Source organism: Geospiza fortis, unplaced genomic scaffold, assembly GCF_000277835.1.
Source record: "Geospiza fortis unplaced genomic scaffold, GeoFor_1.0 scaffold173, whole genome shotgun sequence".
NCBI lineage: Eukaryota > Metazoa > Chordata > Aves > Passeriformes > Thraupidae > Geospiza > Geospiza fortis.
The window spans coordinates 4,518,275-4,536,042 of NW_005054334.1; the positions used below are offsets into that span (position 1 = coordinate 4,518,275).

Genomic DNA, 17,768 nt, shown 5'->3' on the forward strand with positions numbered 1-17,768 from the left:
GACCCCCGGCTATCGCAGCTTACAGCCCCGCTTGCGCTTCTCGGGTCGCGGGAAAGAGGCTCTGGCCGGCGGCGCAGTGGCAGCCCCGGTCAGGGCTGAATCCTAGAGAAGAACAGGCAGTAACTTGAATAATAAAGCAACGGTAGAAAGCTCCTCGCTGCCTTCAAGGTGTTGCTTTATTTAATGCCCGCTGTGTCCGTCTGGTTGCCAGCTGTCCTGTTTGTCTGCTGTGTATGTGGAGAATAACAGTAGAAACACCAGTTTTAAGCTAGGCTGCACAGAATACTGCAGTTACATTTCACCGCCCGGGTTTCCAGTCAGACATCACATAGTGAACGCTTCGTGTTATGACTTGGTTGTTATGCATAAATGATCTTCAATTAGAGACTAATCATACCGGCTCCCACAGCAAATCCACGGTCTGTGTGTTTTGCTCTAAGCCTCGGAGTCTCAGCTACCTGAAAGGCAGATGTTTTCTTGTGTTATCCTTGCTGATGCTGGTGAAGGGTTAAAAGTATTTGTTTTAAGAATGGCAGCACAAACTGTTTTTCTAGTAGGCATATGGTAAGTGACATAAAGAGCAACCACTTTCCAAACCATCAAATAGAATTTACGTTTTGGCTACCCTCTCCTTCCTGCAGGTCTGGATGATTTGTATTCAGGCACAAGCACTTCTTCAGCTGCAAAAGGCTGTGTCTGAGAATTCTAAAGTTTCTGACAATTCCTTTTTAATTTTAGATTTTGTCTTATCATGCCCGTTCCCAGCTAACAAATGCATACTTGTAGTTGTCTTTAAAACTCACCTGCTTTGGCTGTGTGTGGTTTGGAAGTGGGATTCGTAACTATTCAGTTTGGCCAATGCTGCTGCCATGGAAGGTCAATACACAAACAGGGACCCTCAGGTATCCTCCAGACAGGAAAAGAAAATCACATTCCTGTGTAAACCTCTGTTATTTGATAGTTTCTTTGCAGCATTGTTAGTAAAAAACAACTGGAAAAGCCTTGAAAACTGTATAATTGTTCCAAGTGAGAGAAATTTTTTAAAGACATGATTGAGAAGAGACAATATAGAGGTGTCGTGCTTGGAGCCCTGTGGTGTTTGAGGGAAGTAAGGGAAGGAGAGTGCTGAGTGCCTTGTGAACACCATGTGTATGAATTGGGATGTGCAAACCAGCAGAGCTTCCTGGGTTTTGTTGCTGGGTTGTCAGGTTTATTATATATTTGTTTATTTCTGTCTGTTCCATGAATATTTGATTGTCAGTTGAGTTGTGTGCACCTTGTTTCATAAACTATTGTGATGCACAGCAAATGGAGAAGTTAAGGAGGGATATTTATGTCATATAAGTGAAGAAATGCTGCTGAGAGTCTGATGACTAGCCCACAGTTCTGCAGTTTCCTAACTGGAAAGTTTTGGGGTTTTTTTTTACCTTGACATGGTGCATTTCTTTTCCTCTAGTTTGCAAGTCATGTGCTCTCCGAAGATTTTCCATCCAGCCTGCCCAGCAGAAGAAGATTCCAAACCGGTATTTGGGGCAGCCCAGCCCCTTGACACACCCACATCTGCTCAAACCAGGTGAGGTTTGGGCCCTGCATGAGCTGGTCATTGATATTTTCTTGTCTCTGTTTTTCTGAGTATCTTGATTTGCTGCATCATAGAGTTGTCTGTGGTTTCAGGTGTTTATGACTACCTTCATTAGCCAGTAATTATATTTAGTGCCTAATTTCCCTGTCTGAGATGATACTGATTCCAAAAATAGGCTTCACATGTGATGGCTTTGATAGCTTCTTTCTTTTTTCTCATGATGTACTCAGGGTTGTTTTACTTGGGTGCTGCAGACCTTTTGTGGCAGTGGCATTCTGTGGATTCTTTGTCCTGCAAATAAATACGGTTTTTATTAAGAGGGAGTCTTTTGTGCAAGCTGAACTGTCAGAATGGTTCATATTCCGTGTCTTGTGAGTCACAAAACAAAGGTACATTTTGGCAAAGTTGAATGGGGAGGGACATTGATAGATGGACACCACTTGTCTAAAGAATGTGCCCTGTTCACAGGAGTATTCAATATAAGGAGAAGGACAAAAAGAAGCTTGTGACTATGAAGTTAGACAGTAGAGATAGAAGCTGAGGTTGTGCATTTATCTGAGATTCATGCAAATGAGCACGTAAGCATAAGATCACCACAATGAAATCTAAAAAACAAACAAAAAATTGCAGAAAAAACTATTCAGGAATATGTCTAGGAAAACATTACATTCTGTGTTCTTCCATAGGTGGGTATGAAGGGAGAACAGATGAATATTTGTGTGTGTGTGTGTATACACCCCTGTATTTAATTGTAGAATAATTCAGGTCAGAAGGAGCCTCACATAGTTAACAGGTTCCCCCTGTGCTCAAAGCTGGGCTAACTTCAGCATTAGATCAGGTTGCTTAGGGCACTCATTGACACCTCACAATAAATGGATTCCTTAAAGTGCAGCCAAAGCACTGGAAGTGAATTCTAGGTATCCAAAGTACTTTTCCATTTAATAAAGTAGAGGTGGTGTCCTTAAAATAATATGACATTGTTTTATTGCAATTATTGTTTTAAAAAGCAAATGCCTTTGTTGCAAAGAGAATTTCCAGGCCTCAAAGTTGGAAGACAGCTGGGATCCCCATGTTTCACCCCATTGCAGCTTCTGAAATTCACTGGACTGTGGCAGTTAAAAAGCTGACTGGAATGCAGTGGAACACAGGAAATTTGCAGTATAACATTGTGGAATTGTGAGACCAGATTGCATTAAAACAGTTTCTATGTTCTCTTTTATTTCTACGTTCACAGAGTAAAATAAATGTGGTGGGGCTTTTGGGTTTGTTTGGTTCTTTTTAAAGACTATTACATCTAATAAGTATTGAGCATATAATCGAAAAAGGGTAAAAATTAATGCAAATAGAACTTCCCCCTCCCACTGCACTCATGCAAGAATCTACTTGCAGTACAAGTCAAATGTCAATTTTTGTTCTAGAATTGCCACTGTGTAATACATGAAAGAGGAAGAAAAGATTATGAAAGTGGAAAGTTAACAAATGGTATCAAAATTCAACCTACATTAAGGTAGGGTATTAGTCAAAGATACTGATTAAGGCTCTTATATTAATTTATATCATAATTAGAGAGTCTTACAATTTTAAAATTACATACTTCAATTGTTGCTGGTTGTCCTTTGAACTTCAGTCCTGTTTTGGTGAGTATCTTGATTGCTGTACTTCATGTCTTTTGCGACTGGAGCAGTTGAAAGAGCGCCTTCATCTGAGAGATCATTTGCTTAGTTAGTGTTATTAGAAACACAGTATTTAACTTTGGAAAAATCTGAATTGTTAAATATTGACAAAAGCTACATATGCCCTGAAGAAGATCCCTTCCCTTAACAGGAGTCTGATGGCAGCCTGCAGTCGTCTGTGGTTTGTTTCTGCCTGGAATCTTGTGACTGGTTAGACTCTGCAACCTCTGTGCTTGCCTGATTTCCCAGAATGTCTGACACCCAATCTGCCCCTTGTGGTTTAGAAACAGTCACTTTATGAGTTGACTTAGTGTGTATTTGAACAAACATTCTAGCTTTATCTGAGGAAATTAATGCTCAACCTCAGGAGGCAAACTTCTGTTCAATGTCCATGCTGTAAAACCCATCCGTTTTTATCAGTCAAAGTTCAGTTTGCCTTGCCCCTTCCTCTTTTTTTTTTTTACATATTCTCTGCAAACATTTGGATGTTTGTTTAAATCTACCAGGTTTTGTGATTTCTACCTTTGCACAGAAATATGTAACACAGCATCCAGTTGGTTAAAACCAATGTCTGTCTTTGCATGATGGAGAAGCGGCTTGAATGAGGATGTGCTGTAGGGAGGGAAGCTGAAGAGGAGCAAGGGAAAGGCTTGTGAAGGGTTACAAAGAAGCCATGCACATGTGAGGCATCAGGGAGTAGGCAGGAATCAGGCATGTGACTAGTAAAATACCCTTAGTGCCTTGAATTTCTGCATCTGATTTGTTTTGTGTTCACAGGAGAGGTAACCCCAGGATTGTCACAGGTGGAATATGCTCTTCGCCGACACAAACTGATGGTGTTGATCCAGAAGGAAGCCCAAGGCTGTGATGGTTTGGACCACACAGTGATTCTGCTGTCCAACCCCACATACTACATGAGCAATGACATCCCCTATATTTTCCACCAGGACACTAATTTCCTGTACCTCTGTGGGTTTCAGGAGCCTGACAGCATCCTGGTGCTGCAGAGCATTCCTGGCAAAGCGTTGCCATCTCACAAATCCATACTTTTTGTGCCCCGGAGAGATCCAAATCGAGAGCTGTGGGATGGGCCCAGATCAGGCCCAGATGGAGCAATTGCTCTCACAGGAGTAGATGAAGCTTACACCATTGAGGAGTTCAGGCACTTGGTGGCCAAGCTGAAAGGTAAGAAAAAATAGAAAGGGAATGAGATGAGGATGTGGTTTGCAGAGTCTGAATGGGTCAGGTTTGGGAGGTGGTCTGTGACATCAGTTTGAAACTTAAATGAACTTGGGGAGGGGCAAGGAGTATGGCTGTGGCAAAGGCAGTTGGAAGTTTATGTTAGCTCTTTGAGGCCCACCAATGGATATGTAGTTTTGAAAATTTCTGACTGCATGAAATGTGAATACCAGTCTGCATATCTCTGAAATATTTAGGAACATAATTAGCAAGACCATGTTTCTGTTTTAGTCATATCTGTTTGCTGACAGAGTCAGGACCAGATGACATACAAGAAACTTGAACACTTTTTATTCATAGTAGACTTGGAAAACAATCCACACAGGGAGCTCGTTAGTCCACTCACATTTAGCTAGGTGATGACTTGCCCATGAAATACAAACATTGCTGTCCTTTAGAAATATTCTTTTGCATCTCCCATCACCATGTAGCCTCAATACCTATAATCCAGGAGGAACTTAAATGTACCATAAAATAAAGCTGAAGAAGGCTCATGGCAATGTTAATAAGGGTAAATGTGACTTTGGAGGGGTCACACAACTAGAGGGAGAGAATTCTGGAGTATTAAATACCATCTTGGAATCAGTTATTTTGATTCAAAAAAGGATGTCTTGAAAATGGGTAAGTCACAGGGCAAAGGATGATCAAAGAAAGCATGAAATGTGTGTGAGATACAGGCTGAACAAACCTACTCAGCTTGAAAAAGAGAAGACAAGGCAAGGTATGAGATGTATAGTTGGGGAAAGCACAGAGAATGACTATGATCATTAATTGCTGGTTTTCTTAATTTAAAAACAAAGGGAACGCTGAATTAAATTATCACATGGCGTGGTTTGGCACCTCTTAAGTTGTAGATCATTCATGGAAGTTTGGAATATCAAAATTAAAATGGAGTCAGAAGTTTGTAATTCTGGGGGAGAGGCCCATGAAAAGCAGTAAATCAGCTAAGGGCAATACTCTTTAATGAATGCCCAGTTTCTTAGACACTTTCTGTAAGCAACTGCTCATGGTTACTTTCACCAAAGAAGGAGGGCCATGGTGGACATCAACAGTGACTCGCCATGGCTTTTCTACTCATTTTCATCTAAAATGTTCCATGAGGAGAATGTTGATGTTAACTGATGTTCTGAATAAAATTCCACTGTGTGTATGTCTGTTCTCAGTAAGCTAATTTTCTTTGAATGGCTGAAATAAGCAGTTGTTTCCCCACGTGTCTTGAGGTGTTGGTGATAAAGATCTTGATTCCATGCAAAACAGTGAATTGCTTTCCATGGTCAGTGTGGACAGGCTGAATGGGAGAACGATTCAGAAGGTGCACTGTGATGTGATGTGATGGCTGCTTGGCTTACACAAGTGCAACTTTGACAAGTGAACTCTGAGTGGATCTGAGCCAGATGCATATATTCAGTGATGGTTGTAAGCCCCATTATTTGCCCAGAAGTGGGGATTTGTCCAGTCTATATGCTATGAGCTGGTAATCTTCCAAATTTAGAAGAGATTGCTGGTATTCTGTGACAGTGAAAGTGTCTATATAGTCTGTCAATGTAGATTCAGAGAAAATTATTTTTCTCAAATACAGCAATAGATCTCGTTTAGGAGGAATGAGTTAGTTTATTGTGTGGAGAACATGTCTGCATTTATTTGAGTCTGTGTCGACTTTTGTTTTGCATTCCAGGTGAGTCCAACGTGGTTTGGTATGACTTGAGAAAACCAGTGCATGCAGAGCTGCACTCTGACTACATGCAGCCCCTGGCTGAGGCAAAAGCTCGGAGCAAAAACCGCATCCAGGCCGTTCGACATCTTGTGCAGAACCTTCGGCTGATCAAATCCCCAGCAGAGATTGAGAGGATGAAGATAGCTGGCCGGGTGACAGCAGAGGTAATGGGGCTGTGTCCTCTCCTCATGAGCCAGTGCATTCCCTGGGTGAGGTGACATGAGCTGGAAGGAGAGCTTTGGTCTAATCTGTTACTGAACTGCTGTGTCTCAGCCACTGGCTGGGCTTGGCTTCCTCCGCAGGACAAGGGGAAGCTGGAAGGCTGCTTGGACTACTTGGACTAATTCTCGCAATTAGCATAACTCTAGTGAAGAAAAGCCAGCAGCTGTTAGACTTTGTTTAAAAGCAAAGGCCAGCCTTTTCACTGCCTTCCCAGCTTCCTCTCTGCTTTCCAAAATAATTTTCTTTCCCATCTATTATTTTTATTTTGAGGAAAACAGGATTTTTATGAAGATGTTTCCTATGGATGTGTCTGCATTCCCCCTTCACCCTCAAATACCTTTTGAACTCATTGGCCACTTTTAAACAAATGTGACCGATACCTCAAATGCAGTTATGTTTTTGTAAATGTTATTAAAATAGATAGCCAAATAGAAAAGAGAGGTGCAGGTTGTCCTTCTGTGAAAGAAAAGCTGCATAAGGCAATCCTATTATACCTGAGGAAATCCACAGGTGAGACAACTTCTAAAATGCCAAACCATGGGATCAGCCTCAATTGTCTAATCTTGGTTTTTTTTCCAAAAACTAGAGTCAGTGATCCCCTAAATACAGTTTCATGGGGAATACATCTTAACTGGTTCTAGTTTTGACAGCATTTTCACCAAAGAAAATGGTGAAACCCTCTGGTTCTGGGCCAGCTGATTTTGGGCCTTCCTCAAGAGACAACAGGTGAAAAAAAATCAGTTCAGGCTCCTTTGCTAACTGAAAGTCCCTTCTTTTTCACAGGCTTTCACAGAGACTATGTTTGCCAGCAAATCCCCCGTGGATGAAGCCTTTCTGTATGCAAAGGTGAGTATTTTGTAGCTGGAAGTGAGATAGAAGGGCTGGATGTTGGTTATCCTTCCAGGAAACCAGAAATGTCAGATCTCTTTATCACATGTCTCCTACTGTAGCACATTTATTCACTCAGCCCTTGTGGTTCCTTGGACATACAGAAGAGTCAGTGTAAGGAATTCTTCAGCTGTACTCCTGTACCCTTATTTAAGGACTGTTGCTTTTGTCTAAGTTTCCCTCTGTTGATGTCTTTTTTGTACTATATTGAAATGCAAAACCTGCTAAACAATTGGAGGTAAAGTTTTCACCTTATTCTATAATACAAGTCTGTTGTACAAAATTTTTGTTACAACACCTGTTTGTAAAGCCTGCTTCTCTTGCCTCTAGCGCCTTACTACATCAGATTGCCACAGCCATCTTGAAGCAGTTTAGATGCTTCTCAGTTACAAAATAAGGACTAATTGGCCTGCACATTTGGTAAGGAACTTGGTAAGGAATTGCAGTGAGACGTCTGTTTGAGAAGCATCAGCAGGATTTAACCCTCTGTTACTACATAGATGGGCCTGTGCTGACATGGCACTGGCAGTACTGAGTTGAAAAAACTACTTTAATTAAAGTGTATTTTACAGGTCAGTTTTTCAATCCAGACCAGGATCGTAAAAGGTTTGCTCCATGTAGGCATCCTGGAGTGTTCTGTCCCATGTGATTTTGGTAACCATAGAAAAGACATGCTGTTAACATGTTGAGGGTCTTTTTAGATGTAAATTTATTCATTTCCATGCTTTCATCAGCTTCATCATTCAAGACAGGTAAAGATCTTGAGGCTTATGGTGCTTTTTTCTTCTATCCCCTCAGACATCAAGGTAGTGCATGCTTTCAAACCTTCTTAGTTTAACAGTCATGAAAAATAGATACTGCTGTAAATATACTGGTACTTTGCAATTTTAAAAGACAGAAGCAGACCATGACTGTTGTCATGCTGGCATATAGGATCTTTCAAAATTCACAAAGTTGTATGGCAAATAGGAGCATTACTTTATGTAAGAACAAATCCTCACCTGGATATATGCCAATGTAGTGAATGTTTGAGACAGTATTGAATGGCTTGTACCAGAAAGAGCATCCTGGAGATCCAGTAAAGGCTTGAAAAATTCTTGAAAAAGTGGATAGTTCTGTATTTTTTTCTTTAGAGTCCTTGAAAAATATTTAAGACTGCTTTCATTTAGTCAACTCACTTTCCAGTTTCACTTTGTATTGTTCAAATTAAGAAAACAGTTGTAGGACAAGAATTATTATGGTTCTAGGGCAGTTAATCACCTGAATCAGCACTAATGGTTTCCTCTTCTCTGTATCGTTCCTCCAGTTTGAATTTGAGTGCCGGGCTCGTGGTGCTGACATCTTGGCATACCCCCCTGTTGTTGCTGGTGGCAACAGATCAAACACTTTGCACTATGTGAAGAATAATCAGCTCATCAAGGTAACCCTTGTACTGTCCAGTAACTTGAAATGCAGTGCTGTGATACAAATCTACGTTTCCTAGCTGCTGCTTGTTTTGACTGAACAGATCAAAGCACATAAATACATATTTTTTAAGTGAGCGAGAGAAAGGAATCCTGCCTTGGTTAATTTTACTGTCAATGGCAGATTCAGCTTGTCTTTCTTTCAGTTCTTGCTGCAGTATTTTCTGAACAGTGCAAGGACTTGCAAACAGGATTGCAGATAATTTAGTGAACATGTCTGCTCTCACAGCAGCTTGCAGCGCTGGGGGCCTCACAAAATAGGGGAGCCACTGTTGCAGGCAGGGCAAAGGCCCCAGGGGATCTTCTGCTGTCACTTGCATTCCTTGGCCTTGCTTTGCAGTATAAGGGCAAAGTGCATTCCTGCTCTGCTGAAGCTGAAAAGCATTTTGGTTCCGTGTAGCCCAGCAAAGCAGGAAAGGGGAACAAGTAGGGAACGGATCAGCATTAAATGTCAAGAGGTGGAAGAGTAATGTGTTTTGTCTTATTTTGAAGATTCTCATTGAATTGAACTCTCTCCAGCTTTCCTCACAATAGTTCTTTAGATTCAGATAAGTATTTTCAGGGGCAGTATTCCCTCACTGCTCTGCTCACTATTTACTTTTCAGAGGAGCATATTTTTCCTCTGTCTTAATGCAGAATGAAACTTTCCCACTAGCATTGTCTTTTCTTGAAGCTGGGATGCTAGCAGACCTTGAAATGATCTGCAGAGACAAATGTACAAAAGATATGACAGGCTGCTTTTGGCAGGAAGAAGCTTCCTTTGTTGTTCTGTCATCCAAGGTCAGGCTGCTGCTGTAACTCCAGTTGCTTCTGTTAAAGTTGTTCAGTTAAATGACTGTCTCTTGTTTTTTTCCAAAACTATTAAGTAGAATATTATACCCATGAACTTGACACTTTATTTGTGTGCTGCTTCTTACAGATTTTGTTTCCAAATAGGCTAACAAAGTGTCTAATTTGGGAGGTATCTGAATGTGTCATTCAGTCTTTTACTTAGAGGGCTCTGCTTTAAAGAAAGAGGACAAGCACAGCATAAGGCATTTACTGGACAATCAAACCACAGGCTGAATTCCCTTAGTCAGTAAATTGTTACTTAGCTTGTTTAATTGCTTGGAAGATGGCAGGTGCTGTAATTTCAGATTTGCCTTAAAGAATTCAACCAGCTATTCTGAAAAATTTTAAAAGTATAATATAAAAGGATAGTTAATGGCCTGTCTATTCAGTGGGATAGGGAGGTCTGCTCACTGCTGGTTTATCTGCTGTGTCTGTGTCACTTAACTGTACACAATGATAGCAGCTAGCACTGGAAGTAGCACTAGCAGTGAAATTTTGCTGCTTTAATCTTTTCCTTAACATGCTGCAGTTATGCCTGATCGTTCCACATCATGTCTGCTGGCACAGTCATGGATCTGTGGAATGAATCTCTACCTGTGTAAATCTGTAGAGAATTTACTCCAAACTTTTTTAACCTCTTCCTGCTCTATTTGTTGTTAGCCCTTCTAAGGAGGGAAAGCAAGGCAGTGGTTTTGTTCCTGGTCCTTTGTCTTTCTTCTGTGTGACTTTTTGGGAGATATGTAGTCATTGATATGGAACAGCTTTGCTGAATTGAATTGGATATTCACATCTCCAAAAAATTTTTCTTCATCACCAGATAGATCCAGAAAGATATGTTAAAACAGTCAAGAAAGTCCTAGAAGAGGAAGGGAAGGTTGTACAAACTATTCACCCGTGCATTTACAGCAGTGATACGCGCTCAGATTTTGTGATACAAAGTGATTTTGCTGGGTTCTCATATCCTATGACAAGGGTAAATTTGTAGCTGTTGGTGATCCTGTGGGGAGCTCAGAATTCCTATGCTTTGGTTGCAAGGCCCCTCTGTCTCAGTCACTATAGCTGAGAACCTCTAGTGAAAGGAGTCATGGGCAGAATTTGCTGGAATAAGTGATCCAGGTGTGAACAGGACTTGTCTCAGAGAGCAGAACAGTTCAAGGCAAATGCCTATTTTTTACTCCAAAATCTTCATCTTAAAAGTTCAGACAGTAAATAAGCATAACAGTCAGAGACTACCTTACAGAGCAACAATCCAACTGGAATACTGTTTATAGAATTTATAAACAGTAGTACCTGGGGTATTACTCTGCAAAAGGAATTCACTTTTCTGCAGCTGCATTGTGAAAACAGAAGCATAACCTCCTTTCCTGCTGTCACACAGAAAAATCAATTAATAGCTGGACTGACCCACAGAGCATTCTTTCCCGTTATTCTCCAGGATGGTGAACTGGTCTTGCTAGATGGTGGATGTGAATTTTCCTGCTATGTGAGTGACATCACACGTACCTGGCCTGTCAATGGAAGGTATGCTGCAGTAAGTTTTTTTGAAGAATTTTGATAAGTTCTTAAATAATTGATGGATTTAATGTGTGTTTAATCATAGTTTTACTATGTCCCATTCTGTGCTGCTTCAGAGTAATCAAATTATATAAAGTAATCGTTCAGCTGTATTCCCCACTGCCTCATTAATTACTCCATGAATATATGTGATTATTGCTATTTTCAGCTATTACAGCATGCTTAATGTGCAGAGAGGGCTTTTGTACATTCAGCTGTAGCTGACTCTACTTGTGTGTAAGAAAACAGGAGTTTCAGTTGATGTGTACATAGCTCTGCCAGTTGTGAATTTCCTGGTGTAGCCTTTCATACAAGGAGACAGTTGCTCTGCTTTCTGGTTTTCCCCTGCTCCATCCTTGAACTGAATCTGTACCCAGAATAGGTTCTGGGGACAAAACCTCTTTTCTCTTGGAAACAGAGATTTAGTTGTGAGATATTCCTTTACTCAATGGCCTTCAGGTTCACCAAGCCCCAAGCTGAACTGTATCAGGCTGTCCTGGATATCCAGAAGTCCTGCTTGAGCCTCTGCTCCCCTGGCATGAGTCTGGAAAATATCTACAGCCTCATGCTGAGCCTTACTGGACAGAAACTGAAAGACTTGGGTGTCCTGGAGAGCAGCATCACTGACAGCCATTTCTTCAAGGTACTTCATTTTTTTTACTCTAGTTTACCCCTGTTTAGTCTACTCCTATTAATCCTGATTGTTTTATCCTTGGGTAATTTTAGGGCTTTAATTTGGGTCAGGAATGTGGTTTCAGGATGTCTCTTCTATTTGCTGCTACATGGTGCTTTAATTCACGTTGTGGGCTGGTCTCAGCACAAGAATGAATTTCTCTGAGACGGGGCTAAACTCCAAGATGTGATTCAACCATTTGGTGCACAATTTGTTGTGAAGTAATCCCCAGTCTTATATGCACATAGTGTGAATATTTGTTCCTTGGCTCTTGCTGTTTCACTCTGCAGATCCATTCCCATTGCTCTGCATTACTTCCCAGCACAGAAACAGCTTTAGAGCACAGTCTGAAGGGAGCTATGGGCACTAACACAAGATTCTGGGTCCAGGCTTGACTGCAGGCAGTTATTTGTACTTTTGTGGTCTGTTTAACAGCACATAAATCTGCAGTGCTACCAAAAGGTGCAGAAGGTGCAGCCTATTCTCAGTCATTCCACCTGCTGCCCCTTCTGCACCATTTTGTATCAGTACTGCGACTCACAGAGCTACCTGGTGAACAAGACTGGGAAACTGGTCTGCCTTAGAGCTGAACCTGCAGATAAATAGGATTGGGTTTCAGTTGGAGAAGTTTATCCGCTCACTCTCACTGCAGAGCTGCGCGAGTGCTGGTGCCAGTACTGCAAAGATGGCGGAGCCAGGTGACGGCACTACGGCTTTTGGCAGCCGGACAGGTTCCTGCCGGATTTAGTTGTGCGGGTGCCGGTGCCATGGCAGCCCCGGCGGACGGAGGGTGTCGTGCCGGGTTCTCCCGGCAGGTGGAAGCACAGCCAGACGGGAGCAGCGCCTGCAGCCCGGTCCCTGGGAATGAGGGCCGTGGAGCAGGGAGGAGCTCTCGCTGATTCCTGCTTTAGAGGAAGGGAGATCAGGATGGGGGCGGGGAGGGGGGTTAGGCGGTGTCCATGCCTTGTAGAGGCGGATTAAAATCATGCTGTATCTACTGAATGAAATCAGCACAGCATTCACTCTGTTGTGCATAGGACACCACTTTCACAGCCCAGAGCAGCTGTACCCACTGCTGTCAGTTGTGAAGGTCTGCTGATGGGAGTTTTGGATGTTTAAGGGATGGGAAGGGTTGGGCAGCAAAGCTCAGCGATTTGTAAGCTGACACCATGCTGAGATGGTGGTGGGTTTGGGCTGCTCTTTTCAGTGCAGGGGAAAGGCAATCTGCAATGTGCTCATAATAGGCACCTGGTACTGGTGGGTTTTAAGGGCCATCCAGTTCTACTAAATGGAAGGCAGGCCCTGGTGGCCTAGGCATGGCAGTAAGACAGCTAATTAAGCAAATAACTATTGTGTCTCTTTTCCCTATCTTTTGTATTGGAACACGTTGGGCTGTGTTTAACTGCCTCTGTGACACTTGTTCTGTCTTCTCTTAGGCTGTTCGAAAGTACTGCCCTCATCATGTGGGCCATTACTTGGGCATGGATGTTCACGACACCCCAGATATATCCCGATCAATCCCATTCCAGCCAGGCATGGTGATAACCATTGAACCAGGTAAAAGCAGTCAATGGTGGACAAAAACATGCAACACTCAGAGTAACAGTATTGCCTTTCAATAATTAGCTGGCCCTGTAGACCAAAGCATTCACATCCTTTCTGGTGAAGCTGGAAACTATAGCGATATTGGAAAGCCTTAAGTTATTCCCCTCCCAAAGTCATTACAGTATTAGAAAACCCTATTTCCTTCCCAAACATAGCCAAAGTAACACATAGGGTAGGTAAACTCAGGAAGCAGAGTAGTGTAGAGCTCAGGCTGTGCAGCATAGGTGAACTGCAGTGCAGAAATCAGGGTCAATTCACTTGTGCTGCGTTCTGTGTTCCTGCCACTGGACTTCTACCAGTCACTGGTAGTGTCTCAGGCATTGCAGTCTGCAATTTACAGGGATTCACAACTTAGCTTTGCAAATTAGGCATACTGTGAGGAATCTTTCTTTCTCCTTGTCACTAGATTTGGAGCTGTCAGCTGGAAACTTATATTTAATGCTTGTCTCTTCTCTCTCTCTATTCAGAACATTGTTAAAGTCAGCATTGTGAATGTAACACTGAGAGCAAGAAGTGTGAAAAGGCCAGGTGTAGCTATGGAAGTTTTTATTAATGTGCTGATATCTTTAGGTACAGAGGGACACTTTCTTTTCTTTGCCCACCAACAGTGAGTTGGTGAGAAGAAAGAGAGTAACTTGCCATATTAAAAATTCTCAGGATCAAATACGTTATGTTGCTATAAGTCCAACCTCACTCTCCTGATGGTGCAGTAAGGGAAAGGTGGTGTTCTGGAGAGTGTTGTGTGTTTTAATTCACTTTCTTCTTTCAGGCATTTATATCCCTGAGGATGATGTGAGTGCTCCGGAGAGGTTTCGTGGCATTGGTGTGCGCATTGAGGATGATGTGGTGATAACAGAGGATGCACCTCTTGTCCTGTCTGCTGACTGTCCCAAGGACATCTACCACCTTGAGCAGATCTGTGGCCGCAGCTCATGATGCCCCTTCTCTGCCCCTTTCGTCCTCCTTGGGAGACACAGCCCACAGGGATGCAGATCCCTCAGCTGGCAGTAGTTGCCACGTGATGGAAGGCATGGACAGTTGATGGCTGTTTCCAGGACTGGGACTGGGCAGTGGAATGCAAAAGGCTTGGGTACTGAGGGATGAAAAAACAAAGTAACCTTCTCTGTGTGCAGTTTTCTTCTGATTTGTGCTGATGTGGAACTGTTGTATGATGTGGAAGTGGATTCATCCCTCTGCTGCTGTGTGGATCCATGTGTTCTGGGGCCCTTGGGGGGGTTGAATTTTGTCAGTGCCACCAGATGCATAGGTACAACAGCTGAGACCAAGGACCCCTTTTTTCCCCTTTAGCAGCAGTTTCACAGCAGTCAGATTTTTAAAATGAGGCTTTTATAAATGCTGGTTTTGGATGAAAAGGTGTCAGCTTGAATTTTATAGAACCGTGTAAGGAGAGAGTCTGGTAATCAGGGAGGTGGGTTTGGTGGAGAGATGGTTGTATCTGAAGCCAGTGGAGAATTCTTTTAGTATTTTAAAGATAAGGATGTGTTTAGGCCTTGTTCAGGCACATGCAAAATAGGCCCGCAGTGGGGAAAAACACCTTGTCTTTCAGCTTTTTGGAGTGTTTGGTAATTTCAAAAAGTACAAATAGGGCTCAGAAGGTTAGACATACCTATTCTTGCTGTCTTCCACATTCCCTTCCTTTTGTCCCAAAGGTCCATTCCTTTTTCCTGCTCTGAGCCTCCCTCTACCCTAGGAAGCAGGGCTATGTTGATTATGCTGGACTGCACTGGTGAGCTGTTGGTTGTCTCCCAGATGTGAGGTGTCCAGTTCTGGGACAGTCACAGCACCCTTCTGGCCTCTGCTTGCTGTGTGCTGCAAGTGCCAGCAACTTCAGCAGTGTGGTTTTGAAGAGTCTGCCCTTTGGCAAGTGTCAAGGCTTTACGTGGCTTTTATATGGAATTAATTTGAATTAAAATAATTCTTCTTTTCTGAACTCTGAGGGCATGATGAGAGCTGATTTTTGGTTTTTTCCCAAAGTGCTCTGATAATATTTTTGAAGCAGCTGCAAATATTACTGGGGCTGGATGAGGAGGAAAAGGAAGAGTTTTCTACCCTGACCATGAGCCTACCATCCAGGCCATAGTAAATACACCCACTAGAGGCAAGCATCTATGTATTTACTGAAAATACTTAGACAATCAGCTATTTAACATGTGTGAAAAATGCCTCTCATCACAGCATCTCCTGTTATTTACACTTGCTGTTGCATCACCTTACTTCCTTTCTTATGGTAGCTTTCAGTGCTCTTCACCTGTTACTCTTAAATTTTCTTTCTCTTCTCTACCTGGATTATCTATTTCCACTATGTCACTGCTTCCTAATCCATTTTACTTTCTTATCAACATCACTGCCTTGTCCCCAATTTGGCCTAATTCCCCACAGTGAATGTAGCCAGAAGCATGTGAGGAAGGTGGTCAGAGTTCTGGAGTTTGACCTCTGCCTGTCTTGCTGTGTAATCTCTAGCAAAATCTGCACTTTTTTCTCTTTCCCCCCCCCTCTTTTTGTTTTCTTCTGTGTTTCACTTAGTGAAAGTGGGCAGTGTCTTGCATCTCTCATTGCATTCTATGTGAGCTGGGTGCATGCACTGGGGTTTGAATTTTGGCACCTGAAAGGCAGTCTAGGCATGCTATATTTTTATTTTCTAAACATGACCAAAAAAAAAGCTTTTGCAGGTTTAGTGTATCAAGTTTCACCTATTTAAGGGAATCTGCTAATCTCTGACAGCAGTGCTTGTTAAAATACTCCTGTGTTGCAGTGATAGCTACAGCCTAAAATGTTAGAAGGGAGGCTTCCTAAGTATGAACACAGACCTGATGAGTACTTTTGACATTGTTCTGATCTCTGATACATTTGTTCCAATTACACCTGTTAGAGCCAAATCAACTGGGCCAAATCTTGGGGATTTGGAACTATGTAGGCAGCTTAAAATAACATTAATCTGAGAGATACATGTGTGAGCTGATCTGCACATCCACCCACACATCTAACAGAGTTAATAATAGTACTTAATGTAAATAAGCCTTTAAAATGCATATACAAATTATTTTTAAAATAAAACAATTTGTAGAAAGTAATTTCTCAGGCCATCAAGTTGCATGCTGTTGAATAGATACCTGCACCTCCAAAAACAGCATTATTTTTCAGGGAGATTTATTAATTGTGTGTGACATGTCTTGGACTTGAAATAACATTGTCAAATGTAGGCACATGCTAATTCCTACTTCTCTCAGGAAAATCCTGCAACCTGTAAACACCAATAGATCTTAGGAATGCTGCAGATGAATGTTACTGTTAGTAAAGAAGTGTCTGTGACTGCTGAGTGAAAAGTAATGGATCTGCTGTGGCTGCTGACTGTGTCTGATTTAGGCCATGCACATTCTGTAATTCTTCCACTGTGTTCAGCCATTTTTTCAGCATAAACTGCTGCTGGTTTGACTCTCTTGTTCCATGTAAAGGGTGCATTTCACAGAAGATATTAAATCTGCATCCTATGAACCTCAATTTTTGAAGGCTTTTTCTCACTTGTTGCAGAGGTGAATAATCTGTGACCTGCACACATGCTGCAGTGTCCCTTTTAAACAACCAAATCCTTGAACATCTTATACAACCTTCATCAAGAAACCCTAAAGAGCTCGGTTCTCTGGCTGCCGGCATGGCACATACCTGTGGTGTTTCTCCCCTGGCACTGACCCCATCCTGCCAGCCTGTCTGCTCCTGCCACAGGAGAGATTCCTCACTGCAGCCACTTGGGTGCAGGAGCAGCTCTCAGTGGTGGCACAAGTCGACAGCTGCTTGATGAGGGCGTTAGTTGGGATCACAGGGGGTGAAAGAGAAATTGAGGTATACACAAGTTCATGTGGGAGAGATTTGATTTCATGTGGCACAGGTCTTAAGGACATCAGAGTATGAGAGAAAACGAGAGCCAGCCATCCCTATGGAGAAGTGCTTTGCTTCCAGAGGAACCCTGAGAGGCTTTTGGCTTTCCCACATCACCTTCTACCAGGGGACTGCTTTGCCTTGCAGAGAACTAGTAAAGTCCTGTTGTTAAATACAGTCTGAGCAGAAGCACCAATTTGCAGATTTGCTTCTGTCATTGAAGTGGAAAGAAATTTGACATTTAACACGATTTGGCATTCTACCTCTATGTGGAAAAATACAGTATGTCTTTCCTAAAATTGCATTCATTATTTTGAGAAGGAACATGGTAGAGGAAGTAGCAAACTGAGGTAGCACAGTAAAGAGAATGGAGATGGAGAGTTTTGGGACCATGCAATGCATTAAGAGAAGAATCAGGAGAAGGTTTTGA

At 42.3% G+C, this 17,768-nt stretch overlaps 1 protein-coding gene across 1 annotated transcript; it reads left to right on the forward strand.

Moving 5' to 3' along the window:
• Nucleotides 1-1,145: 1,145 nt before the first annotated feature.
• On the forward strand, nt 1,146-16,963 carry XPNPEP3 (X-prolyl aminopeptidase 3). The gene is made up of 10 exons (XM_031057760.1): nt 1,146-1,149; nt 1,457-1,573; nt 4,033-4,440; nt 6,170-6,372; nt 7,214-7,276; nt 8,625-8,738; nt 11,048-11,133; nt 11,626-11,809; nt 13,276-13,396; nt 14,214-16,963. Exons 1-10 carry the CDS (start codon nt 1,146-1,148, stop codon nt 14,378-14,380), a joined length of 1,467 nt encoding a protein of 488 aa, XP_030913620.1. The 3' UTR covers nt 14,381-16,963.
• Nucleotides 16,964-17,768: the final 805 nt, after the last annotated feature.